Here is a 27,730-nt window from a genome sequence, read left to right on the forward strand (position 1 = left end):
CTGTATCCTTAGAACACGCCTCTTGTCAAAGGTGGCTACTGGTTCCAAGTGACCGGTCCGACACCCTGGAAGACCTTTAGCTCCTACTAGACTCCTACTAGCTGCAGTTCAGACTGAAGATACCCACTTGCATTTTCCCCCCGTAGTTTTATATAACACGAACATGACCCGAAGGTATCCGGTATGCTTGATCCTCCCTCCAGATCCCCCCGCCCACTTGTTCCACCTGCCAGATCCCCCCGCCCGCTTGTTCCTCCCGCCAGATTCCCCCGCCCGCTTGATCCTCCGGCCAGACTCGAACCTGGTTCCCCAGATTTGAGATTGACCACCCTAGTCGTTAGGCCACATCTTCTACTTCTTTTGACATCTATTTTCCCGTGAAGTCATTAAAAATCAACGAGCGATTAGCTTTAGTTTGTGTGGTGGTACCACAAAAATTGCCACTAAAATGACATCTGTTATCATTTCTAGCAGGGGCAGGTGGAGTTGCATCATAAGCAATATGTGACTGAAAAAAATAGTTTCTATGATTTATGCCCATAATTGTCCCCCTCTGCCGTGGGAGCTCCGATGCTCTCGTTTCATTCGTCGTCAGTCAGGGCACATGTTATAGAGGTGCTCCTGAAGAAGAGCCTGGAAACATGTATGTCTCTTTTGTTTACCGTGTTTTCAGTTAGAAATACCTTGATGAAGCATGCATCTGTGTTCATGGCAGCAGAGGGCTGTGGATTCGGTGTCTAAATCACTGGACTGTGGCTGCTTGTGTTCAAGCTAAGCTGAGATTGAATTCTGCATTAGCAAAGCCAGCTGGTCTAACATGTGCAAATTATGTTGTTTGTAGTGTGATGGTTTATTTGGTTTTATTTTTTCAAGAATTTACTTGATGAAAGAACAAATGTAAAAAAAAAAGAAGAAAATGCCGTTGTCTAAGCAGGAGAAAAATATGTTTGCAAGACAAAATAAGTAGAAAATGACACATCATACCAGGCAGACATCTTGGAATGGGATATCACATAATGTATCTTTGTCTTGGAAGAGTACAACAATGATGCACTATGCAGTATGCCATTCCGAGATGTTTCCCAATAATAATTGTACTGGGGTGCCATAATGGAATGGTATTGTGCATAGTGTCTCACTGTTGAATCATTCCAAGATGGCCGGACCTATTGCTTTTAAGCATGGTAGCCATCTTGGAACAGCAAAACATTGCTACATTATGGACAATAATATTCCAAAATGGCCACCCGGTTTAGAAGCTGTGGGACCACGGATGTGTGGCACTCCATATCCAATGAGAGGCAAGCAAGGGGCCTGGTAGCACTGTCTGGGAACTGGCAAGGACTGGACAAAATGAAAGAATAAAAAAGGAAAAAGAATAAAACTAGAAACTAAAGGACCGGCCCTCAGGTCCAGGCACTGAAGTTCACTCATTTTTAGGTGGGCCTGCACAGGGGATTCAGGGAAATGCCTCCAGTCACAGTGAAACACAAGTCAACGGCTGAAAAGGGTGCTCTCTTTGCCTCATGACACATGGCGTCAAGGAATGGAAGTTAAATGTGAGGGACACTTGAACACACCAATGGTGGAAGAGATCTCACCTAAATCCCCTTTATGCATCAGTATGCATGTGATGCATGCCAGCTAGATTTAAAAGGACCCTGCAGTAAAAATGCCTGAATTAGTGTTTGAATGTGACCAAAAGAGCTCTGCAAGCAGACTTTGTACAGACCAGTGATGACACATGAAAACACTGGGAATCTGCTCTGTCTCTCTGAATGTGCTCCATTAACTGTGTGTTTGATATTTATTGCAGATCAAGCCCTCCTCCTCCCTGACTGCTGTCCTGCAGTATGAGTTCCTGCTGCCCTGTCTTTGCATCGAGGTACGGTCATGCTCTCTCCTTAACTTCAAGATAAAGTTGGCTGGTCAGTGCAGTGTTCTGAGTGCCTGCTTCAGAGGCCTGAGAGTCACGTGCATGAGTGCTAGCAGTGCAACTCAACCTTCATCTTTGCAAGGTCGATAAATTAAGGACCATGCAGCTAGGTGATAAGAACGTGGGTGAAACTGTTGAGAGCCAGTTCGGTGTCTGATATTTGCTGCAGGAATATACGATGTGCCTTTTGAGCAGGCGTGACAGGAGGTTCCGCGTATTCAGCAATATTGCATAAAGGGGGCTTATGGATGTGACGGCGGGGGGGCCTAGGACATCGGCTTCAGGGGGATAGCCGAGAGAGCGTACTCACCCGGGGTGGGCTCCACGGCTTGTGGTTGGTTGGGGGCTTCTGCAGAACTGATGGAGAGATGAAGCGATAGACGCCTCGTTGTCACGCACCATGCCAGGAAATGGAAGGACAGATGCGCCGTCGCGATTTGTGATCATCTCTAAGAGATATATGTATTTGTGGATAAAAAAACAGGCCAGCTACAAGTGATGCTTCATCTACATGTTGACATTACATAATCAATCAAAAATTCTTATTCGGAATAAAAATCCATTAGAGCTCAATATGTACAAATACAGTACTAGTAAACGGGGAATTGTAATGTATCTGCTAAGCACCACTCAATTGTCACTTTGAGAATCCACAGTGGTCTGTACAGTTTGTGATGTGTCGCGAAAACCGCATAAAAATTAGGATACTGATCCGTCATCCTGAGATTATCAAGGCATGACCATGCAAAGTGCGATCCCAAAACTTTACAGCAGAACCAACATCATAAAAAAGAAAAGCCACAACTAAAATACCATGATAAATAAATAACACCATCCCTCCATGTACCATATAAAATGCATAAAAGATATAGGGCCCTTCACGAAACATTCTGCACCCTGTGCTGTTGATGCCGTAGTTATGAGGCCAAGAGTAAGTTTACGGCTCATCCATACTCAAGGATCTAGCTATCGGGAGGCTCGCCTTTTGTTCCTGAGCCCCCAAATATTGAGTAAAAATCAAGAGACGGCAACAACTATAGATTGTCTTACATCACTTCTAAGGACACAGACGGCTGTGCCAAGCTCCTGAAGCCCAAATTGCGACAGAGTGGTAACATCTATTTCCTTCTAAACCCGACATAAGACGGGCGAAAGAATAGAACATGAACAAAGGTTTCGGATACCTCGGACAAAAGGGAGGGTTCATGTCTGTTATAGTGGATGCAGAGTCCATTTGGCCGTGACTGGCCGAAGAGGCACGGTCCCAAATCGAAATTTCATCTAAAGTGTTTTGGCTTGGGGGGGGGGCATTTTCATCAATAGATCCATCTGCAGTGTAGTCTTTATGTTCTAGGAAAGCAGTGGTGAGGTGAGGGAACCCATTCTAGCAGTGCCCAATGATTAATTATCAATCTACCGACAATATAGGTGCTTCAGAGTCTTTTTCGAGAACCCTAGAGCTCCTTGAGAGTATACCCCAGTTCCCAAACGCCATCTCATCAGCTGCCATTGGACGTATCTAAACCAGGGAATTCTGGAAGCCCCGGGCAGCCTCAAACATCCTTCCGGCCCTGTCGATATGGCAACAGTGCTGGGGTAGCCCGGATCCTGCACCAATACAGTATTGGACTAAGGCTCACTTTATAAGAGAGCGGTCTGAGGCCTGCATCAAGCCGCAAGAGAATTGAGGAGGTGCCAACCGGGAGACGGATGAGGAGTCACAGGGACCTATTTTTTTACTTTTTTCAATCTTCCAGTGTCCATGGTGCCCCATAGCTCCCCACCATAAAGAGTAGCCCCGGGTGTTTGGAGATTATACATTTGAAGTGGGGGGTGGGGATATTGGGCAAAGAGAAAAACCTTGATGGAACCTTAAGATACCCCCTATGTTTTGTTCCATCTTGAGTTTACACTTGCGTATGTTTGGTGATCAGTGATTGTGATCCCTAGATATTCAAATATGTGCGCTCTCTTCAATGGGGCGTCATTGAAAGACGGAGGGGAGTGAGCAGGTGGGCAGGGGTCTTGCCAAGACCGACCTCCAGGCCTCTCTGTTTGCAGAATTGATCCAACAGTCTCTGGGTCCTCATGGGATATTTGGAAGCAAAAACTATCATCTGCAAACGAGAGGGGCGGGACCTTCCTACCGGCAAGATGCGGGCGTCACTTTCCCACAATCCGAGCCGGGATATTAAATCATTGATGTAGAAACGGAAAAGGCTGGGAGGAAGCCCACTCCCTTGCCTCACACCCCTTGGAACTGGTACTGGTGATGTTAATTCGCCCTGGTGACCACATCTAATCTGGGCAAAGTTGTTGCATTGTAACCTGATGATGATATCAAGGAGGGATTTCAGAATGCCCAAATCTGCCAGGACCCTCCATAGGGAAGCCCTAGGTACCAGGTGACAGGCTGCCCGCAGATCTACACAAACCACATAAGTTCACCTCCCCACATTATAACTTTTTTCTGTAAATCAGCTGGAGGCGAAACACCTGATCTATGGTGCTAAGGCCGCCCCTAATCCCAGCTCACAACGGGGTCAGCAAATCCACATCTACGGTCCGGTCCTGCAGCCTCTCGAGTATAACCCGACTAAAGACTTTCTGTAGCTGTCAATCAGGCCAATGGGCTCTAGTAGGGGGGAGATCCCTTGACCGCCGTATAAATACTGTGATCATCTCTGCCCCAGCCCGCGAGGAAGGCATGGGGGAACCACTCATGCAGTTAAAATACAAAACAAGACATGGGCTCCAGATAAAGTTTCGGCCATAAAAAGGTGCCTGGGGATTGTATCTAGACCAGGAGCTTTACCTGGCGAAATCCAATCGAGTGCTTTGTAAGCTTCGTCGACTGAAATTGCCCAATTTTCAGAAGCATGAGAAGTGATGCCTTAATACCACTACGGATGCCTCCACTAGCCAAACTTGCGTTGCTACCCTCACACAAAGGGGAATCCATACTAGTGTCAGTAAAGTGTGGATACATGGTCTACCCAAGCAGAGGGAGATATATTGCTTTCAGTAAGTGTGTCAGTATAGGGTGCCTGCCTGCTAGTATTGTCAAAAGGAACGCGAATCAGTCCTCTTGACAGAGTTTAACATGGCCTCCCTTTTGGGGGACACCCAGCTTGTCTTGGCCTGCTTTATAGAGCCCCTTCATCGCAGGACCTCGCTGCCTGGACCGGGCTCCTGGACCACCTTTAATAGCAGCGGGGAGGGCTCGCCTCGCACATCTGCAAGATTTGGAGTACGGGGGAGGGGGTGCTGGGTGGGGGGTTCATGTCCCTTGTGCAAAGCCTGACATTCAACCAAGAACAGATTCCTGAGGGAGGAAAACATGTCATTACAGATCTCACTAGTTTCCTCCATGTGTATGTGTCCGAGCAGTGCAACTCCACCTTCATCTTTGCAAGGTCGATACAATAAGGACCATACAGCTAGGTGATAACAACGTGGGTGAAACTGTTGAGAGCCAGTTCGGTGTCTGATATTTGCTGCCGGAATATACGATGCGCCTTTTGAGCAGGCGTGACAGGAGGTTCAGCGTATTCAGCAATATTGCATAAAGGGGGCTTATAGATGTGGCGGCGGGGGGGGGGGGGGGGGGGGGCGAGGACATCGGCTTCAGGGGCAGGGGGATAGCCGAGAGAGTGTACTCACCCGGGGTGGGCTCCTCTGCTCGTGGCTGGTGGGGGCTTCTGCAGAAACGAAGGAGAGATGGAGTGATAGACGCCTCGTCACGCAACAATGCAGGAAATGGAAGGACAGATGCGTCGTCCTGATTTCTGATCTCGAAGAGAGATATGTTTGTTTTTTTTTTATTAAAACGCAGCCCTGCTCCAAGCGATACTTTATCAACATGTTCACATTATTCAAGCGTTTGCTTGGAATCCCACAGTGTTTGTCCGTAAGTGATAAAGAGGGATAAAACAATCTCAAACAAGCACTGGTAAAGCTTATAGGCCGCACCTTAGAGACCTATTGGCTTTGCCAATGGTTTTAGCGATGCTGTGCAGCATGGCTAAACAAAAATTAAAAAAGAGTCTATAATGCGGCCACCCACGTCATTTTGTACATGTGCGCTTCACACGTGTTTACCTACAAAATGATGCATATGCTTTTTTTTTTATTGATCCAAATTAAATCAGTAAATAAAATGGAAACTGTGAGAAAGCAACACAGGAGGTGCTGAAGGTGAGAAGAAATATAAGGGCATGTTTGAGGGGCAAGAGAGAGAGAAACGTGGAGTGCGGGAGAAAAGGAAATAGGCAAGAGAAAGCAAGGTGGACCTGGGAGGAGAAGCACGTGGACGAGCAGCACATGAGGGTGAGCGCATAACAGAAGGGGTGGGGGCGGAGCACATGGGTGAGAGAGAGCAGCGTGGAGCTGGGAGGAGAAGCAAGTGCACGCGCAGCACATGAGGGTGAGCGCATAACGGAAGGGGTGGGGGCGGAGCACATGGGTGAGAGAGAGCAGCGAGGAGCTGGGAGGAGAAGCACGTGGACGAGCAGCACATGAGGGTGAGCGCATAACAGAAGGGGTGGGGGTGGAGCACATGGGTGAGAGAGAGCAGCGTGGAGCTGGGAGGAGAAGCACGTGGACGAGCAGCACATGAGTGTGAGCGCATAACAGAAGGGGTGGGGGTGGAGCACATGGGTGAGAGAGAGCAGCATGGAGCTGGGAGGAGAAGCACGTGGACGAGCAGCACATGAGGGTGTGCGCATAACAGAAGGGGTGGGGGCGGAGCACATGGGTGAGAGAGAGCAGCGTGGAGCTGCGAGGAGAAGCACGTGGACGAGCAGCACATGAGGGTGAGCGCATAACGGAAGGGGTGGGGGCGGAGCACGTGGGTGAGAGAGAGCAGCGTGGAGCTGGGAGGAGAAGTACGTGGATGAGCAGCACATGAGGGTGAGCGCATAACGGAAGGGGTGGGGGTGGAGCACATGGGTGAGAGAGAGCAGCGGTGAGCTGGGAGGAGAAGCACGTGGACGAGCAGCACATGAGGGTGTGCGCATAACAGAAGGGGTGGGGGCGGAGCACATGGGTGAGAGAGAGCAGCGTGGAGCTGGGAGGAGAAGCACGTGGACGAGCAGCACATGAGGGTGAGCGCATAACGGAAGGGGTGGGGGCGGAGCACGTGGGTGAGAGAGAGCAGCGTGGAGCTGGGAGGAGAAGTACGTGGATGAGCAGCACATGAGGGTGAGCGCATAACGGAAGGGGTGGGGGTGGAGCACATGGGTGAGAGAGAGCAGCGGTGAGCTGGGAGGAGAAGCACGTGGACGAGCAGCACATGAGGGTGTGCGCATAACAGAAGGGGTGGGGGTGGAGCACATGGGTGAGAGAGAGCAGCGTGGAGCTGGGAGGAGAAGCACGTGCACGCGCAGCACATGAGGGTGAGCGCATAACAGAAGGGGTGGGGGTGGAGCACATGGGTGAGAGAGAGCAGCGAGGAGCTGGGAGGAGAAGCACGTGGACGAGCAGCACATGAGGGTGAGCGCATAACAGAAGGGGTGGGGGTGGAGCACATGGGTGAGAGAGAGCAGCGTGGAGCTGGGAGGAGAAGCACGTGGACGAGCAGCACATGAGTGTGAGCGCATAACAGAAGGGGTGGGGGTGGAGCACATGGGTGAGAGAGAGCAGCATGGAGCTGGGAGGAGAAGCACGTGGACGAGCAGCACATGAGGGTGTGCGCATAACAGAAGGGGTGGGGGCGGAGCACATGGGTGAGAGAGAGCAGCGTGGAGCTGGGAGGAGAAGCTCGTGGACGAGCAGCACATGAGGGTGAGCGCATAACGGAAGGGGTGGGGGCGGAGCACGTGGGTGAGAGAGAGCAGCGTGGAGCTGGGAGGAGAAGTACGTGGATGAGCAGCACATGAGGGTGAGCGCATAATGGAAGGGGTGGGGGTGGAGCACATGGGTGAGAGAGAGCAGCGGTGAGCTGGGAGGAGAAGCACGTGGACGAGCAGCACATGAGGGTGTGCGCATAACAGAAGGGGTGGGGTGGAGCACATGGGTGAGAGAGAGCAGCGTGGAGCTGGGAGGAGAAGCACGTGGACGAGCAGCACATGAGGGTGAGCGCATAACGGAAGGGGTGGGGGCAGAGCACGTGGGTGAGAGAGAGCAGCGTAGAGCTGGAAGGAGAAGCACGTGGACGAGCAGCACATGATGGTGCGCGCATAACAGAAGGGGAGGAGCACATGGGTGAGAGAGAGTAGCGTGGAGCTGGGAGGAGAAGCACGTGGACGAGCAGCACATGAGGGTGTGCGCATAACAGAAGGGGTGGGGGTGGAGCACATGGGTGAGAGAGCAGCGTGGAGCTGGGAGGAAAAGCACGTGGACGAGCAGCACATGAGGGTGTGCGCATAACAGAAGGGGTGGGGGCGGAGCACATGGGTGAGAGAGTGTAACGCAGAGCACTGAGGAGGGAAGAGAAGCAAACTAGTAAGACAGCTGCAAAATACATGCACTCTTGAAGAGTGGTAAAGACAAAAGACAAAAGTAATTCCTTAAATGTGAGTTGTTGAAAGGCGCATGTAAATCGGAAATGGTCATGGGGGAGCAGAGACAGGATGGATAAGGCAAGCCATTGAATAAGAAGCGGGCAAGTGAGAATGACAGTTAACTCAGCCAATAAGGCCATTGTTGAGAGGAGGTGGTGGGGATAATGTCAACCAGATGTAAAGGGAGGGAGGAGATATCAGAGACTAAACTGTCCAAGCCAACATCTTTGCAGACACCCTGCTTGGTACTGGGCGTAACGGCCGCACCTAGGGAATTTCTCCCTCTCATGAACATCCATTATTATCGTGCCATGCGCCTTCTATGGTAGATAGCTGGACGTTTACTGCCACCTGCAGGTGCGAGGATGCAAGTTCTCTGCAGTATAACCCGGTATCATGGTTCTTGAACTGAGATAAATATTGCATCCCATCAGAGAGGTCTTCATCCTTCCTGTAGGTGAGGGGTAAGCCTGGGCGGAGTTCGGGAGTTCCGCTATGCAGAACTCCGCAAAGTGAAAAAACTGCACGCTACGCAAAGCTCCGCAAGCGGTAGAGTTCGTTGGATAAATGCTTTCTCAGTGTGTAATCATGCTTGTGAGCTGAGTAGGCGCCTGCCTTTCCTCTTCACTTGTTAGGCGCTATATTCAGTCCTCAAAGCGCCTCGGGGGTTGTACCTCATACTTTTCATTTCTTTTCTCAGGTCTATTATCTGAATCCCAACCTAAGGCGAGCAAAGACATGCCCCTTCGCCCACAGTCCCAAAGCTTGTAAGTAATCTAGCGCTTTTCAGTTTCCTTTATGCTTCTGTGCGCTTTCATTCGGTTCTTAAATCAAAATGGTGAACAGTGAGGTTTTATGATGGAATGTAGATGCACAGAATGTGCCCAGAAAATTCAATTTCAAGACAAAGTGGGGTTAAGATTTCTTGAAGGCCCCCTCACTACGTCATACTTGTTGACTCATCACTCTTCCCCTTTTCTCCCACATTTTCTTCCTCTCTGTCTCTTCTCGGCCTCTTTTCTTCCTGTTCCGTTCTCTCTAACTCTAGTGCACTTCGATTACTCATCAGGCGCGTGACCCTGGTGTGTGCTGGTGCTCACCTTCATGATGTGTACGTGGTTGAAACTGAGACAATGCGCCCAGTGAACAAAAGAAGTGTCAGAGGGTTGGGTTCCGAGTCAGGTGGAATTTGTTCCAATAATTACCGCTACCAGGGCTATCACCTTTCCAGTGGCTGCCAGCAATCTGAGCAGGCGGTGGGGTGGGCAGGCCACACAAGCATCCACATACTCACACCCACACACCTCAATGCACAATCACTCACACCCATACATTCACAGGCACACGCACGTACACACACTTCAGAAACACATACACATACCCATTCAGAGCACGCATGGATTAGTAAATATGCATTCATACAAACACACAAAATATATATTTTTTAAACAGTAACAGGCTGCAGCAGGGATCTCGGGTGGTGGGAAAGGAGTCTGCGAGGTTGCTGGAGCTTTGGGACTGCCGCCTCCTCTCATTGGTTGATCTTGTTATGGGTCAGCCAATGGGAGGAAGCAGCAGTCACTTACTCGACACAGCATGGGTTGGACTCAGTGAGAGTTGCTGACCCGACCTCACTCTGTGACAGGGCGGCACTGATGGACAGGCTACTCTGGGCAATTCAGGGCTAAAAACTGAAGTGCCCGGACCTGAGTCTATCAGTGCCGTGCCCCTTTGCCATGAGAGGGAGGACCTCCAAGCGCTTTGCTGGGCTGAGGCACTCATCCCCACAGGATTGTGAAATCCTTAGCCCGACAAAGTTCAGCTCAGACAGCCAGGTGCCTGCACATTTAGATGATGCATAGTGCCTGGCTGCCTGACCTGAACATGTCTGTCGGGCTGACCTTTGCTGAGACTGACAGACACTCTTCGTGTTTTCAAAAGGTGGGGGCGGGACTCTTTGCCCTTCAGGACAGGCCTCGTCTGCACCTCTTGCTCATACCTTACTCTTTCTAGTTCTCCTCTTCTTACTGTCTCCTCCTCTGCGCCATTCTTTCTTCATTCGGTTAAACCTAATTCACCTCAAATTAACCTCACAGCCATAGGCAGTGATACCATTGTTGCTAAATGTTGCTTTGAACACAGGTTGCAACACGCACTCGAAACATGAAGCTGGACAGATTGAACCCCCAACTTTCACCCAAGGTCAAGTCACGTGTATGCTCCCTGCAGACCAAGCTCACCCTCAAGTAACACATCACCAAGAAAACCAAAAGGGCCTGGTGCCAGCTCGCTCCACTGAAGAATATGACACCATTCCTCCCAGAAACGAGTTCAGGGGGGCAGTTCATACCTTCATGCTTTGGATGTTGGTAAGGCCCTGATCTATAGCCTCCCAGATTCCATTCTAGGCCCCCTCAAGGGCATCTTACAAGCCACAGCGCATCTCACCACTGCCTGCAGAAATACAACCACAGCAGCTCCTGCCCGACGGATGCCCACTGGCTCCATTTGTGAGCTGGCAGCACTGACACAGCCTCAAATGACTAGCCGCAAATGAAATGCCCATGGGCAACCATCATAGGCTCCAGCATGCCCTCTCCCTACGCTTTGCCTCAAATGCTCAAGCGCAACCATCCAATAGCCTGGTGTCACTTTGTAGTCCTAATACAGCCCATATACCCACATATAGATCTTTTGTACCTTTAATGTACGTACCCTGGCAATGTAGTGCTCAGGATGGTGGAGAGTGATGGTAGTCGGGCCACCGGGACTGTAGCAGGTGGAACTGGCTGCACCATTTGACAGAAAGAGTGTTGATCACCTTCTCACAGCATCACAGTGACTCACCATCATGGTCTGACGCTGAAGCCACTGGATGAAATGTGAGGTAGGAACGCGGACGCAGCCCTGCAACAGCACGGGGAGGGTTCTAGCTAGGATAGTTCTATCATGAAGCCGCCTCTTTTTTGGACTCTTACTACAACTACTTCTTGGTGATGCAGGAGAGAGGAAAAGCTGCCACCCCTTGCCTCTACCCTAGGCCATGATTAGCACACAAGGGGCTTCTTGGGTGTAATGGAGGGGTGCAGATTGAGAAATGAAGCTCAGACAGCTCTGCTGCTTGTATCTCTTCCTGTCACTGCATTTCCAATGTTTCTGATCCAGGGGTCACAGGGTGTCTGCAGGGAGAGCATGCGGTGAGGACGAGGAAGATGGTTGGCTTCAGCGGCAATCGTTTGATAATTCTGAAGGCTGATGTACTCATGGCCAAGAACTGTTGTAGTGTAGGGCGATTTGTGTTCAATGACTTGCTGGCAGACAACTAACTCACTAGTAGTTCACCAGTTGTTTATGCTGACGCTTGAGTTTTGTGGCAAATTTATTAGCAGATTTTGCAGAATATCCCATTTCTATTACATGTTCACTGGTGGGGTATGCCAAGTGTGTGATGTGCTGATATGTCCACTAGTGGTATATTTATGGATAACCCAGTAACTTGCAGTGCAAGGACCTAGTCTGAGTAGAAAAGGCAAACTAGTTCCATTGATTTACCCAGGACTGAGAAGAGGCTGGTTATGAAGAACTGATTTGACAACTTTACCTCTGTTCCCACCTCCAGATGGTGCTGATCTCTGGAATGCGGCAACCTTCAAGGGCCACCGCTCGGCGACCAGAGACCAGATGCTGATGGACTACACGTCCCCATGTCCGGAGAGGCCGTCGGTATCTCTCTGCCACAAACCTAAGGACCTCATCTCCGATGTCTGTGAAGACCTCCCCAACTCCAGAGCTTCGGAGTCAGTCCTGGATGGTACAGTGGTATGTGTCAGCACACTGGACACTCAACACTTGGGTGTGGCCACTAACCCCTTCTTCATTCTTTGAGCACATGCGACAGACACACACCAAGAAAAACATCTACCCCATTCTACATTAACAACTAATTCTAGGGTCGGCTGGCTCCCAGGTTCGTTCTTTGCTCCCACACCGCTGCTGAGGCCCACTGACTCTCCTGTGCATCTACAATGTGCTTAACTACTGGTTCTTTCTAACTGACATTCCTTTTACAGGCCACTTTGCAGCCATCTGCCACAAATTACTTTCACACATGTGTGTCTCACGAACCCTACAAGTTTGCTCCATTTACCTATAGTAAGCGGAGGATCTGATCATCCAATTGTACCTTTGTACCCTGCTTTGGCTGTATCCTTCACTGATCTCCCTCACAATCTGCATCACAAAACAGGCTTGGTATTGGATTGCAAGAGATGGGCGCTCTGCAATGGTGACAAACCCATGTCACACCTCAACTTCTTTGAAGCGCTGTCTAAAGCCACTACCTATATCATTCCCTGGCACCTCGATTTATGATCAAGGTATCCTGGTGCCCTAAATACACATATTAATGATATCGACTGACTCCACTGTCTTCCCAACCTTTTTGGTTTGGTGAGAGTACCGTTAAATCACTGCGCTCACCCAGGCTTCTTTGTGTCCTGAACTCCAGTCTGGCGGATTATGAGATGGCCACAGATCTATATCTTTATGAGTTTGTTTTTGTGTGCACATGCCATATTCTATAGGTAACGCATGTTACATTAGGCACCATGTGCGCCACATCTCCATGATGAAAGCTGCTCTCTGTACTACAATCACTACATCAAAGCTGTACAAGTGTGTGAAATAATCATGAGGTTTCATGACACAACACCACCCCCCCAGGATCGGCCCACCGCTAATGACCCCCACTACTGTTATTGGCAGACATAGTCTGTGTGGACCCGCATCAGTAGCCCATCACAGGTTGTGTACTCCAGCGCTACATAAGGACCACTGTCTGTGTGGTTCTCCTCAAAGGCAAATCCTCCAGCGCTTTCAAAGAGACCACAATCCCTGTGGAGACACCACAGCTGATCACCAACACCTACGGTCTATGAAGGGCGAGCTACAGCAAGGTGCCCACATTAGTTCTCACAGTTTCAAGGACTCTTCATCCCTTCAGTGGTCACTGCCAGTGCACCATGGACCCAGCCCAGTCTGTTTCACACCAGGCACTCTCAAACACCTCCATGCCAAGTGCCAGCAAGCATCTGTTACCCAAATCTACCATCCTCCTGCATACACTTGGGCAGCCACGACAGCCAGAGTTGCCAAAAAAGGGTGGTCACTGAGCATGTGAAACATAGATGAAATAACATGGCTGCACACGTATGTTGGCAGCCACTGTTCACAGACAACGTTGTCTACCGTAAGAGGCAAAACAGCTAACACGAGGTTCCTTAGCCTCTCGGAAACCTGCATCTTGCTGAACATTCGAACGCGTGGTGGTCCGCATCTCTGCGAGGTACCACTAGCTGATTGGCGCCCTGGGTTCATTACCTTCCAGCTGCACACAAGATGACCAAAATTCAAAATCTCAACAGTCTCCGCTCATTATAGTGACGTCAGTGTAGTAACAAATGTCGCCATCTTTCATCACTACCTGACTACCCTGTATCTTTATTTGACTGCCAGAACTCGTCACATGCTATGCTTTAGGCGCCGACTGTCCTGTCTAATCACCGTTCCTGAAATCAAGTGTCTTTTTGTTCATTTCCTCTACTCATCATTGGGTTTCCTACATCTACCAACACTCCTTTCGTGTCACCTGCCCACCACTATGACTTTTCCTCAATAGCTAGAACTCCTCCGCTGCTTCCCCGCCCGCACCACCCATCCCGCTCAATAATGTGCTTTGTTTCCATAAGGTTCTTTGGTATTTCAGACACTAGTTTTAACTTCTGGGGACAGAGCTCAGGACTGCTTCTACTAACAAGGGGACCTGATACTCATAAGTTAATATACCAAAGAGTCGTAACTCCAATCTGAGACAACACATCCATTCAGTACAAGATACCACCATCAATGCATGCGTCCTTTAGAGGGGTCAGTTATTGTTGTATAGGTAGCTTAACTAGTCAGCTATATGGCTATTTAAGTGCTGCAGTTTTAATATCCATCAATTTCAGCTGTGTAAGCCAGCGTGTGTATGTAAACTGTCCTTAAACTACTTTACTAAGGGCGAGTTACGGGTATTTACCAAGAAGATAAAATAAGAAGAGAGAGATTTGATGTGTGTCTCAAGTCGCTCTTCCACCTGAGCCCAGTTGATTGTGTTATAATCTTGGGGGATATCTCACCGCCAGTGTCTCTTTGTCATTGTCAACGCTACAGGTCTACAGCATTGACGGTGTGGACAGGAATCCGCGACTCTGCTTCAAGGTAAGTCAACAAACTATTGACTGTTACCGATGATCTTTTCAGTTTGTCAAAAATTTTACTGTGCTGACAAGAGATGTGGGAAAAAAGACTGCAAGATGACAGTGAGGACGTCTAAAGAACAATGGGGCAGATTTAGGAGCCCCTTGCGCCTCATTTACGCCGCCGTTGCATCACTTTTGTGACGCAGCGGCGGCGCAAATCCTGCGCCATGCTGCGGGGTATTTACAACGTGACGCATCTGGGAGATGCGTCACGTTGTAAAGCCCTGCGCCAGCAGTAGGCGTACCTGTGCAGGTGGGGGCGTTCCGGCGCAGGAACGCCTCCTAAACGTGGCTGAGTGAAATCTACAAGATTTCACTCAGTCACTTTTGAGGCCATGCTGCGTCAAAACCCTGCGCCTGCTTGAAGCAGGCGTAAGGATTGACGCAGCATTGTAATGATAGGGCACCCCCGAGCCTTGCTGGAGCTGCGTCGCGCTTGCGACGCAACTCCAGCAATGTGCCGGCTTTCCGACAGGAGATGCGTCACGCATCTGCCCATCCGAGTGCCACGGTGCGCCGCATTGTAAATGCGGCGCATCAATGGTGGCGCACGGGTGGGCAGATGCGTCGCAACTCTTCAGGCGCATCTCTGCTGATTAGCAGAGATGCGCCAGACGTCATAAATCTGCCCCAATATATCCACAAAATTCACACAAGAGAGTTAGTTTTGAGGTACCATTCAAATTCAACGACATGCGGAGCAACACGTAACACAAACTGGAAGACATTCATTACAATAAACGCATTCACCGCACAACGACAGCATTTTCAATACCCCCACAAAATGCAGAACAGCAGAATCGTGGATAAAGTGACTATTATAGAAATTTCATATTGTTCAGAGCATTGAAGTGCTAAAGCTAAAAGTTGGGGTGTGAACGTTTCTGGTGATGTTTTGCTCCATTTGCGAATGTCTGTGGGAAGCTTGACACCCTTGCAAAGCGTGAACATGTTTTCTCCATTCAGGACGCCCATGTGCACACAATGGTGACTTTTGAGAGAATGTATGCTTCATATATAGTTATTTAAGGCAGTAAAAATCGAGAAACCTGTGGCAGAATAGAGTTAACACTCTTCTCCTCCAAGATGCCACATAAATGTTAATCTTGATTTTGCAGACATTCCACTGGAAGGAATGATGTCACAAAATAACATTTTGAAGCATCTATTTGGCTTGAGTGGGTCCAGGAGCACGGAAAGTATCTTGATCTGAGGAGAAAAAACATTTGTGGTTGAAGGAAAATTGCTAAACTTTTCAACCTTCTTGAACAACAAACATCAGGAACTTTGCATAATTTCATAGGCAAGAACGTGACACCTACTGACAGTAGATGTTCATTAAGATGGTTTAAGCTTCTTACTCTGGGCTCTGAGGTTGATCAGGAGCTATAAGAGAGCCTGATAAAGAACACTTGGAGAGCTGTGAGGTGTCTAGTTTCCATGGGATATATAGCAGCATGAGTGGCAGGTAGAGGATCACACTCTACTGAGGAAGTGCAATGTCACTGATGGTGTTGTGTGTGAACTGAGCACTGTTTGTATGTCTTTTTGTGTGGGTACTTTGCCAAGATTAGACTTTGCTGTAGTGATGTTGATGTCGGATGAAAACCATGCCGCGTGTAGCAACTTGATTTTTCCTAGAACCAGACTACGGGCCTGATTTAGAATTTGGCAGACGGGTTACGCCATCACAAACATGACAGATATCCCGTCCTCTTTATTACAAGTGCCATAGGATATAATGCACTTGTAATTATGCTGCCGCGGGATCCATCACATTTGTGATGGAGTAACCCATCAGGCCCTATAACATGTCAGATGTAACGTCGTTGAGCCCTCCAGAACGCTTCATGTCAAGTCTTTATATCACCAGGTCATGTCGAACACACAGTAGCACGCCCGACTCTATGTACTCTTATGCACACCTTCCATTGACCTTTTTAGAGAGGATGTCAGAAAATTCAATTCCTGAACGTTTTGTAAGTTAATCAACTTTCAAGCCTAAATTCCTTCATTCCCTAAGATTTTTAAGGAATGATTTTGACTACATAAAATGTAGAATAACCAATAAGATTCGTCAGAGACCAATCTGGGCAAAGGGAGTGGAGGGTGAGACTCAGGGACAGACTAGAGCAAAACCAACGCGGGCATTTGACAGCAGCTCATGAATAGTTCTAACTTCTAAGGCTGCAAACCTGAACATGTAATTTAGGTTCATAGCAGTCTGTGACAACCATACCCTTACTGACACATGTTCTTTGCATTTTCTGGTCCTTTTCAAGACTGAAAACTCCTCAAATGTGCTCAGCTGAAGTGCTGCATGTGGGAAAGAAATGCCAGCCTCCTGTATCTGTTCTGGTGTTTCTGTCATTTCCCTGTGGGTTTCAAGTTATTATGTAAACAGAAACTCTTGTACTCAAAAACCTTTCATCATCAACGCCTTCTCTTTTCCCAATGTCTGGAACCTCTGGAGACAAGTCTATACTGGAGAAAGCACGTTGTCTAAAGATGGCGGCTTAGAAGGGCATCCTTGGAGCTGTTTGTGGTCCCATTGGAATCAATCAGACCTCGAGGTTCAGAATGTCCCACGCCTGGCCGAGGGCCCACCGGTCATGCTGCGGCTGTTGTTTCCTCCACGAGCTCTGGATTCCTTTACCCTTAACCCAAGGCTGGGCAGAGGAGTCGTCCCGCTAAACTAGACTAGAAAAAAACCCTTGTCTCTAGAACTGCTCTGGTCTTGATGCACAGAGGCGGGAACAAATCACTCTGCAGGAGAGGGCACTGGATGGGATCCACCTCTACTGCAGGCCCTGGCTTCACCGAGGACCCGGGAACGGCTAGGACTCTCTTACAGCTTGTGTGGACAGGAGGAGGCCTGGCTTCTTGCTGTGCATTGACTTCTGGTGGTCCCGTGACGTCATGGACACAGATGAGGCTCCGCACCCTAGAGTCAGAGGGTCAGCTGATCTCACTGTAATCTTCTGGAAAGAAGGCGGGGCCTTGTTTGTTATGTTTACTTGTGTGGCAGCTATTCTGGGGCTTTGCACCGGGTGGTCCGCGGTCTCCTTGGTGAGTTACTCGAAGAGCCAGGTCTTCAGCTTCTTGCCAAACTCGAAGATCGATGAGGAGGCTCTGATGTGAAGTGTGAGTTTGTGCCATGCCTTGGGGGGAGTGGGGGTGGGGGATGTAAGAGAAAGCGCCGCCTCTGGCTTTAGTTTTATAAATGTGGGGTACGCGTGCTAGTGAGAGTCCGGTTGAGCTAAGGAGCCTGGGAGGTTGGTGGAAGTGTACACGGCAGTTGAGGTAGGCTGAATCAAGGCTGTGCAGTGCTTTGTGTGTGTGTGTGAGAAGTGTAAACTGAGCCAGATTGTGTATGGGGAGCCAGTGTGGCTCTCTGAGGTGTAGGGTGATGTGTGTGCGGTGAGGTAGGTTGTGGATGAGTCGTGCTGCATGTGTCGGAGGGTTTGGAGTCCGTTCAGGAGCTTCTTGGAGAGTCTGTGTGTTGCCGTAGTCATGTTTGCTGATATTCAGGGCTTGTGTGACAGTTGGATTTTGTTGCCAAGCTCACAAGGCCGTAATGACTAATGTTTACTCAGTGGACAAATGCAGCCACTGCAAGGGACTGTGTTTGACTTCATGGTCACAGGTTCAAATCCCGGTGGGTCCACTCAGCCTTTCACCCTTTTGAGGTCGATAAAATGAGTACCATTGAGTTGGGTAACGATAAACATCTGTTATTCGGTGCCAAGATGCCCCTGGATGAACATGCGCTTTACAGATACACATGTTATGAAATGTTATGTTACAGGGTTTGTGCTGACACTCATCTCAGGAAAGGGTCGGTGTACAGGGGCCCTTCTGACACTGATTTCAGGGGATGGGCCAGGAACACAGGGTTCCTACTGACAGTCATCTCAGGGACCAGTCAGGCATATAGGGCTCCTGCTAACAGTAATCTCAGGGAAGGGTCAGAGACACAGGATTCCTGCTGACACTCATCTCAGGTAGGGTTCAGGCACACAGGGTTCCTGCTAACAGTAATCTCAGGGAAGGGTCAGGTGAACAGTGTTCCTTCTGACAGGCATCTCTGGGAAGGCTCAGTGTATAGTGTTTCTGCTGACAGTCATCTCAGGGAATGGTCAGGCACACAGAGTTCTTGGTGACAGTCATTTCAGGAAAGGGTCAGATGTACAGTGTTCATGCTGACAGGCATCTCAGGGAAGGGTTGGGTGTACAGTGTTCCTGCTGACAGGCATCACAGGGAAAGGTTAGGTGAACAGTGTTCCTGCTGATAGTCATCTCAGGGAATGGTCAGACATCCAGGGTTCCTGCTGACAGGCATCTCTGGGAAGGCCCAGTGTATAGTGTTTCTGCTGACAGTCATCTCAGGGAATGGTCAGGCACACAGAGTTCTTGGTGACAGTCATTTCAGGAAAGGGTCAGATGTACAGTGTTCATGCTGACAGGCATCTCAGGGAAGGGTTGGGTGTACAGTGTTCCTGCTGACAGGCATCACAGGGAAAGGTTAGGTGAACAGTGTTCCTGCTGATAGTCATCTCAGGGAATGGTCAGACATCCAGGGTTCCTGCTGACAGGCATCTCTGGGAAGGCCCAGTGTATAGTGTTTCTGCTGACAGTCATCTCAGGGAATGGTCAGGCACACAGAGTTCTTGGTGACAGTCATTTCAGGAAAGGGTCAGATGTACAGTGTTCCTGCTGACAGGCATCTCAGGGAAGGGTTGGGTGTACAGTGTTCCTGCTGACAGGCATCACAGGGAAAGGTTAGGTGAACAGTGTTCCTGCTGATAGGCATCTCAGGGAATGGTCAGGCACACAGAGTTCTTGGTGACAGTCATCTCTGGGAAGGGTCAGGCATCCAGGGTTCCTGCTGACACTCATCTCAAGTAGGGTTCAGGCACACAGTGTTCCTGCTGACAGTAATTTCTGGGAAGGGTTGGGTGAACAGTGTTCCTGCTGACAGGCATCACAGGGAAGGGTCTTGCACACATAGTTCTTGGTGACAGTCATTTCAGGAAAGGGTCAGATGTACAGTGTTCCTGCTGACAGTCATCTGAGGGAAGGGTTAGGTGAACAGCGTTCCTGCTGACAGGCATCGCAGGGAAGGGTCTTGCACACAGAGTTCTTGGTGACAGTCATTTCAGGAAAGGGTCAGATGTACAGTGTTCCCGCTGACAGTCATCTCTGGGAAGGGTCAGGTGAACAGTGTTCCTGCTGACAGGCATTTCAGGGAAGGGTTGGGTGAACAGTGTTCCTGCTGACAGGCATCGCAGGGAAGGGTCTTGCACACAGAGTTCTTGGTGACAGTCATTTCAGGAAAGGGTCAGATGTACAGTATTCCTGCTGACAGTCATCTCTGGGAAGGGTCAGGTGAACAGTGTTCCTGCTGACAGACATCTCAGGGAAGGGTCAGGTGAACAGTGTTCCTGTTGACAAGCATCTCAGGGAAGGGTTGGGTGAACAGTGTTCCTGCTGACAGACATCCCACGGAAGGATCTTGCACACAGAGTTCTTGGTGATAGTCATTTCAGGAAAGGGTCAGATGTACAGTGTTCCTGCTGACAGTCATCTGAGGGAAGGGTTAGGTGAACAGTGTTTCTGCTGACACTCATCTCAGGGAATGGTCAGACATCCAGGGTTCCTGCTGACAGTCTTCTCAAGGAAGGGTCAGGGTATAGTGTTCCTGCTGACAGGCATCTCAGGGAAGGGTCAGGTGAACATTGTTCCTGCTGACAGGCATCTCAGGGAAGGGTTGGGTGAACAGTGTTCCTGCTGACAGGCATCTCAGGGAATGGTCAGGCACACAGAGTTCTTGGCGACAGTCATTTCAGGAAAGGGTCAGATGTACAGTGTTCCTGCTGACAGTCATCTCAGGGAAGGGTTGGGTGAACAGTGTTCCTGCTGACAGGCATCTCAGGGAATGGTCAGGCACACAGAGTTCTTGGCGACAGTCATTTCAGGAAAGGGTCAGGTGAACAGTGTTCCTGCTGACAGGCATCTCAATCAATCAATCAATCAATCATAGCATATGTAAAGCACACTACATACCTGTGAGGGTCTCAAGGTGCTGGGGGGGGGGGAGGGTGGGGGGAATGCTGCTACTGCTCGAAGAGCCAGGTCTTGAGGAGTCTTCTGAAGGTCAGCAGGTCTTGGGTCTGCCTTAGGTGGATGGGGAGGGTGTTCCAGGACTTGGCGGCGAGGTGGGAGAATGATCTTCCGCCGGAGGTCATTCTTCGGATGTGGGGGACTGTGGCGAGGGCAAGGTCGGCGGAGCAAAGCTGGCGGGTGGGGGTGTAGAAGCTGAGTCTGCTGTTGAGGTACTCAGGTCCGGTGTTGTGGAGTGCCTTGTGTGCGTGGGTGAGGAGCTTGAAGGTTATCCTCTTGTTGACGGGGAGGATTGGGTGAACAGTGTTCCTGCTGACAGGCATCGCAGGTAAGGGTCCTGCACACAGAGTTCTTGGTGACAGTCATTTCAGGAAAGGGTCAGATGTGCAGTGTTTCTGCTGACAGTCATCTCTGGAAAGGGTCAGATGTACAGTGTTTCTGCTGACAGTCATCTCAGGGAAGGACTGGGTTACAGGGTTCCTGCTGACAGTCATCTCAGGGAAGGGTTAGGTGAACAGTGTTCCTGCTGACACTCATCTCAGGGAATGGTCAGACATCCAGGGTTCCTGCTGACAGTCATCTCAGGGAAGGGTCAGTGTATAGTGTTACTGCTGACAGACATCTCAGGGAAGGGTTGGGTTTACAGGGTTCCTAGTGAGTCTTGGGGGCGGAGTCTGGGGGTGAGGCACAGAGGGGACTGGTAGTGCACTCCCTTCACTGTGCATGATGGTTGGCCGGCTGTCTTAGGCTGGCCAACCATCATTCGCACTGAACCTCTCTCCAACCTCAGCTGCATTGTTGGAGAGAGCAGGCACAGACTCCCAGTGTGTCCTGGGGCGCTAATCGAGGGGGCTCGGGCCAATCCTGAAACTGCACTCATCTCATGCGAGAGCAACTTCAGGGTTACGTGTAGGGCAGGATGGGAGCTTGTGCCTTAAAAAGAGGAAATATTATTTTTTTGTTTATTCACCCCTCCGTCCGCTACCCCTATGCCCCCTCACAACCCCAGCCCACCCGGCCCACCACTCATAGTAAACACCGGCCGCTACTGTTTAGGAGTATCTGTACGTGTTTGAGCAATGTGTAAGCTATCGTATGCACTGTTGGTCCCCAGCTAGAGCTTAATTTGATTTTGTTTCCAGTGCTCGGCACCGGCACTAAGTGTCAACCCGGCGCTTGTGACAGCCTGCCACAAGGTGGCGCTGTCTGGCTAATTTAGAGGTGACCACAACAAAAGTTAATTATTAATTCAGTGTACATTAAAATGACTATTACCTGCTGATCTAGACATTCTTTTAGCTTAGGGAGACTGAAATAGTCCCAATTGTTACACTTGTAGGAGTGTGATGGTGAGTGGTTGTGTTGTCACTATTATTGGCAGCAGGGCGGGGCAAGGGGTGGTGCGATCTGAAGTGGCCTCCAGAGGCGAGCACCAGCACTTTTTTTTTAATTAAGCACTGCCCCAGGCCTTTTTTCTGTGCACTCCAACCCTGCACCTCCCCCTGTAACCATGCACCCCCTGTTGCTAAACCAAGCTCAAATTGACCTTACAAGTCGACAATTGTTTCTCTGTCATATTTCCACCTTCATCGCACAACCACTTGCCGCACACACTTGTTCACAAGTGAACACGTGCCCTGTGTGCTGCTTCACACCTCGGGGCTTCTGAGCTGTCATCATAGTGTGTAAAGAGTTGCTGTGTGCCCTTAGGGGTGCAGGGAACACGGTAAAAGGAACTGATGGCTGAGATGTCACTCATGAGACGTGTAAGCGACAAAACACGACTATGAAGTGTAAATGCATCTCTCAAAGACTGCAGCTGTTATGTAGCGTTTCTGATGCCTCAACGCGCTTTCTTTCATTGCAGTTTTCCTTGGGAGCCAGCAGCCACGTGGAATGCCCACACCCAGGAGGTAAGGCGAACCCCGAGAACATTACTTGTTAACATTAGACACTCCAGAAGGGTCACGCGCATCCCGTTACAATAGTCCTATTATGTGGTTTCTGATCAGCAACAGCCACAAGCTAGACATGTCTGTGTTATGAATGTAGTACATCAGTCGTAGCACAAGGTGGCGCTGGAAATGAGGAAGATGTCAACAAAGAGTTAGCAGAATTGTTAAATCCCCTGGTCTGCAGAGGGGTGCGTAATACAACCTTCAAAGCCAACTTCTCAGAGTCTGGGGATCAAAACCTCCTGATGGCGGCAAAGTTGCAAACGTTTCCTGCAAACAAATGTAAAGAAATTAGTCTTATAAAGCATTTGCTGTCTCTTTATTTTTACTACACAACATTAGTGTCGACGTGAAAGATTAAAAAAACATAAGAGAAGATGTTGTGTTTACATAGGCATCATGTCAAACATCATACAAAGGCGTAGTCAAGTATAAACAAAAGGTATTACACAAGAGAATAATATCTGTGGCGTACAGTGACCTTAATGGTGCGTAATCAGGAAGCGGCACTCTATCGAAGAGGCCCGTGACCATACAGACACAAGAGGCCACAGGTCGAGCAGATCATCTGCACGGTCATGGAATTCAGAGGTGCCTTGCAATATTCTCATTACCTACATCTGAGGGTACTTTATCTCTTATAATAGGTAACGGCTTAAATACTGTACACATAGATGGAGAGGAAGATTGGAAATATAAGATGCTATATCGTCTACAAAAGCACTCGGACATCTGGATGTGCATTTTGTAAGCGGTATAAAATATAGGATTACAACTTATCGAAAGATGGCGTCTTTTCAACGTAGGACCTTCATATGCTTCAACTACCAGTTATTTGTAACTTAGAAAGAGTCTATTTGTTTAATTACAAATGCTTGTTTAGAAGTGCATCTAACGGGGTTTGTTTCTGCGGAGTTCTCTTTTGTATCTTTACTCACTAGTCCTTAGAAGAGGGCGCTGTGCTTCACCAGTGTGGTTTGCGTAGGACCAATGTTGCTGCTCACACACATTTAGTTTTCTTAGCATGTTTTCTCACCATAACTCACTTCCAACATGAATAAAAGGTTAGAGTCTTATATGGATATTACAGTAGACGATGGGTTTTACATCTAAGTCTTACAAATACACCTCAGGAGCCTTTATCTTTGTTTTACATGGTTCTTAATAATTTCATTTACACTAATTATGTAGGAATTTAAATTTCCTGAACTGAAAAAGGATGTTCATAACTCACACATCCATATTTTTCAAACTCAAAACTACTTTTATATATTTTTTACACTTGGGACTCTTACAAACTTGATTATACCTTTTTAGTTTTCTTATGTTTAGAAACCTCTGAGGGACCTTTCACATTGTTAAAAGATTGAGCATTATTAGTCAAAAACCATTTGTTCCAACACATTATTATGTGTACAGTGCTTCAAATATTTTACTTGTGCAAGAGATGGTTCCACCATCATCACCTTTAATACCGATTTTGCTAGTTAAGTAAACATTTTGAAAAATTGCAAATTCAAAAAATTGAATTGTCAACCACACAATTCTCCTGGTGGAAACAATATATTGCACATCCCTCATCATTAGGTATTATATTGTAAAAGACTGAACTAGTTCCTTGTGTAGGTCAATTAATTGATAGTCTAGACCAGGGGTCTTCAAACTGGGGGAGCGGGCCCCCTAGGGAGGCCTCAAGTGAGGGGGCAGGCAGACTCTGGCCAAAAGAAGCATTGTGCTGGTAACAGTGCATTTTATTCAGCAGAAAAACATGAGCGACAGTCAGCCTCTCTTTACCGGGCCATCACTAACATCTTCTGACATTTATATCCAGGCTGGGAGAAGGTGACAGAAGGGAAGTGACTCCAAATATTCTCCAAACCCCCCCCCCCCCCCCCCCCCGCTTCGCATAATCACGCTGTGGATACTTGTACCCGTTAGTAAGGCCGGCCTGACCATAACAGTATGTTTGGAAATCATGTATCTCATTGCATTTTTAAAACAGTGACAGAACTTAACTACAATATTTAAATACATCTAGACATATTTAAACATTGCCAGTTTAATAGAACAATTGTGAACCTTTTTTTTAGGGGGGGGCTGGTGATTTTTTCTTCTCAATGGGGGGGTGGGGCATTAAAACGTGTGAAGACCACTGGTCTAGACACAGTGATTACATTTGTTGACTCCTTGCGGGGTACTGATTCAAAAAGTGTGATTGCTTTGAATGTCCAATGAGTACATCAGACATCTCAGAGTATCTACTCCAGGGCCCAATGTCAACAACTTCTGCTCTGATCGGAGGCTGTGTAACTTCACCTTCGATCCTGGAAGTGGTGCGTCGGCAGAATCCAGTGCTCTGAGATTCCACAACACCTGAAACACTGAATATCAGAAATGGGATGGCCCTTACCTGTTAATATCCCCTCATTTCAGGTCACCATGGTGATTAAAGGTGACCAAGGAAACTCTCAGGTAAACTCTTGCGACAGAGACACCAGGGAGCAGACCCAGTTGGAGCAGAACCAGAGCAGAACATAAACCCAAACCAATGGATCTGAGTTTCAATTCAGTACTGATTTGGCAAAGGGTGAAGTCTGGTGCTCGGTGGACCCGCGCGCTCCCCAGCTGAAGGTGCGCTCCTACAAGGAGTGTTTGATCTGAACCCAAGCCTCCATGGACTGAGAAGTTTGCGTCTACTCTTGTGGGATTATCTCCTGGGTTATATTGTAGGTCCACTTGTCCCTACATAAAGTCATTTGTGCAAGGGTCGCGGTGCGCAAAATACCCAAAACGAAGAAGTAAATACAGATTGGTTCAGGGGGATGTTTTGACACACTAAGAACACACAAAGTAGCATGACAGCGGCTGAAGTCTAGTCTTCTTGTGGGGTGCTATGGCCAGTGCTTAATTTGTGAAAGAATGACTGGTGCCCAAAGCTCTGCTCCCACGGTGCTATTAAAAGTCGGAGCTCCGAATACCAAGGCCGTGTATTATTGAATTCATATCCGGCCTTTTTTTTTATACTCCACCAGTCACTTCTGCCCCTTTACCTCACCCTAGCAGATCTCTGCGTTCTAACCTCTATGACAGGATTTCCTCCTTTCTCTTCTTCCTTCTTTCCTATGTCTGTGTTTTCCTCTCTCTCTCTTGCTCACGGTCAATATCTACCCAATGTCCCCCCCCCAAATTAAGCACTGACTATGACAAGGATAACTTGACTTTCCAGGAAGGCAGGTGTTTCTTTCAAGTGTGAACCTCCAATAGTGAACCGTCTTTTGAATCCTGGGCCTGGCCGGCCTCTCCGTAGACTGCTGGGTGGTCCATCCTGAGAGCTCTGCCAGGACCAAGCTTTGTTGGGGGGCAAAAGGCCGGTTCTTCAGGGCTGGATGTCTCTATTTTCCGCGAGAGAAAACCCTCTTAGTATTTTTCCCAAAATATACAGATTACCAATGAGCCCAGGATCACAAGATTACAGGGGTTAGGGGATCTCTTGAAGACTTTGGCCTTTCTCCTGGCCATCACAAAGCACCTAGGGGCAGATTTATGACGACTGGCGCATCCCTGCATATCAGCAGGGATGCGCCAGTTATTTTGTGCCCCAGCTCCGCCATCATGGATGCGCCGCATTTATAATGCGGCGCACCATGGGGCAAAAACGGCACAGATGCGTCACGCATCTGTGCCGTAAAAGTGGCGCATTGCTGGAGTTGCGTCGCAAGCGCGACGCAGCTCCAGCAATGCTCTGGGGGGCCCTATCTGCACAATGCTGCGTCAATCCTTACACCTGCTTCAAGCAGGCGCAGGGTTTTGACGCAGCATGGCCGGAAAAGTGACTGAGTGAAATCTCAGCCACTTTTAGGAGGCGTTCCTGCGCCGAAACGCCCCCACCTGCCCTGGAACGCCTACATGTGGCGCAGGGCTTTACAACTTGACGCATCTCCCAGATGCGTCACGTTGTAAATACCCCACACCATGGCGCAACGGCGGCGTAAATGAGGCGCAAGTCCAACATAAATCTGCCCCCTAATATAGAGATGCGACGGGACCATCAAAAGGCGAGCAGTGGGGACATATATCTGGGAATATAAGGTGTCGATGACGCCTAAGAAGAACCTGCAAAGAGAAATGGGCATTGCACACAGAGAAATCAACCCTTTCGGTTTTTAACAGTGCGGTGGATGGTAAATTGGCAATATAAGACACACCTCGTACTTTCACTGACCATCAAACTTTGATGTTTTAAGCCAGAGTATCAGAACTGCAAATCCTACTGGGTTCACATTGTTCTCGGCCATGACGTCCTGATTGACGCTAAGGGGCATATTATCAAGCAGCAGCGATAATTATCACTGGCCGCTCTTAGGGTGAGATTTATTATCGCCACCTATCACTGGAAATTATCGCCATGCTATCGCTGTATTACCAACGCATAGCGCAATGGCGATAATTTTCCAGCGATAGGGGTGTTTTCCATGGAACATCGCTGGTTTTCCAGCGATGTTCCATGGAAAACGGTGATAATGTTGCTAATACGACCCTGTGGTCGTATCAGCATAATCCACTCCCAATGGTAAGTATTGCTAAATCAGGATTTTAGCAGACGTTAGTTTTTGGCGAAAACCGCGGTTTTCGCCAAAAACTAACGTCTGCTAAAATCCCGAGGGCCACCTTGTAAATATCGCGAAGCCCGTTAGCGATATTTTACAATGCAGTTTTACGTGGCACGCCTACCTTGCATCTCATTAGCGAAGTAAGGCTAGGCGGAAACAAGCCGGGCGCTAAGGCAAGGAAACAAGCGCTAGCGTGTCCTTGCTGATAGAGCGATAAAATTATCGCCGCTTTTCGCCCGAAAACAGACGTTAAAGCGGCGATAATTTTATCGCGGCCCCTTGATGATATACCCCTATGTCT

The 27,730-nt window shown here is 48.8% G+C and overlaps 1 protein-coding gene across 3 annotated transcripts in view; it reads left to right on the top strand.

Moving 5' to 3' along the window:
* The window catches only part of IL17RE (interleukin 17 receptor E), a 147,987-nt gene that overhangs the window by 106,696 nt on the left and 13,561 nt on the right, over positions 1-27,730 (top strand). For all 3 annotated transcript variants that reach the window (XM_085624286.1, XM_085624287.1, XM_085624285.1), the window contains 5 exons: positions 1,817-1,885; positions 9,140-9,206; positions 12,059-12,258; positions 14,653-14,700; positions 22,732-22,777. In XM_085624286.1, the coding sequence (XP_085480412.1) occupies positions 1,817-1,885; positions 9,140-9,206; positions 12,059-12,258; positions 14,653-14,700; positions 22,732-22,777 (430 nt within the window). The remainder of the gene's footprint in view (positions 1-1,816; positions 1,886-9,139; positions 9,207-12,058; positions 12,259-14,652; positions 14,701-22,731; positions 22,778-27,730) is intronic.

The sequence above is a fragment of the Triturus cristatus genome, chromosome 9, assembly GCF_964204655.1.
Source record: "Triturus cristatus chromosome 9, aTriCri1.1, whole genome shotgun sequence".
NCBI lineage: Eukaryota > Metazoa > Chordata > Amphibia > Caudata > Salamandridae > Triturus > Triturus cristatus.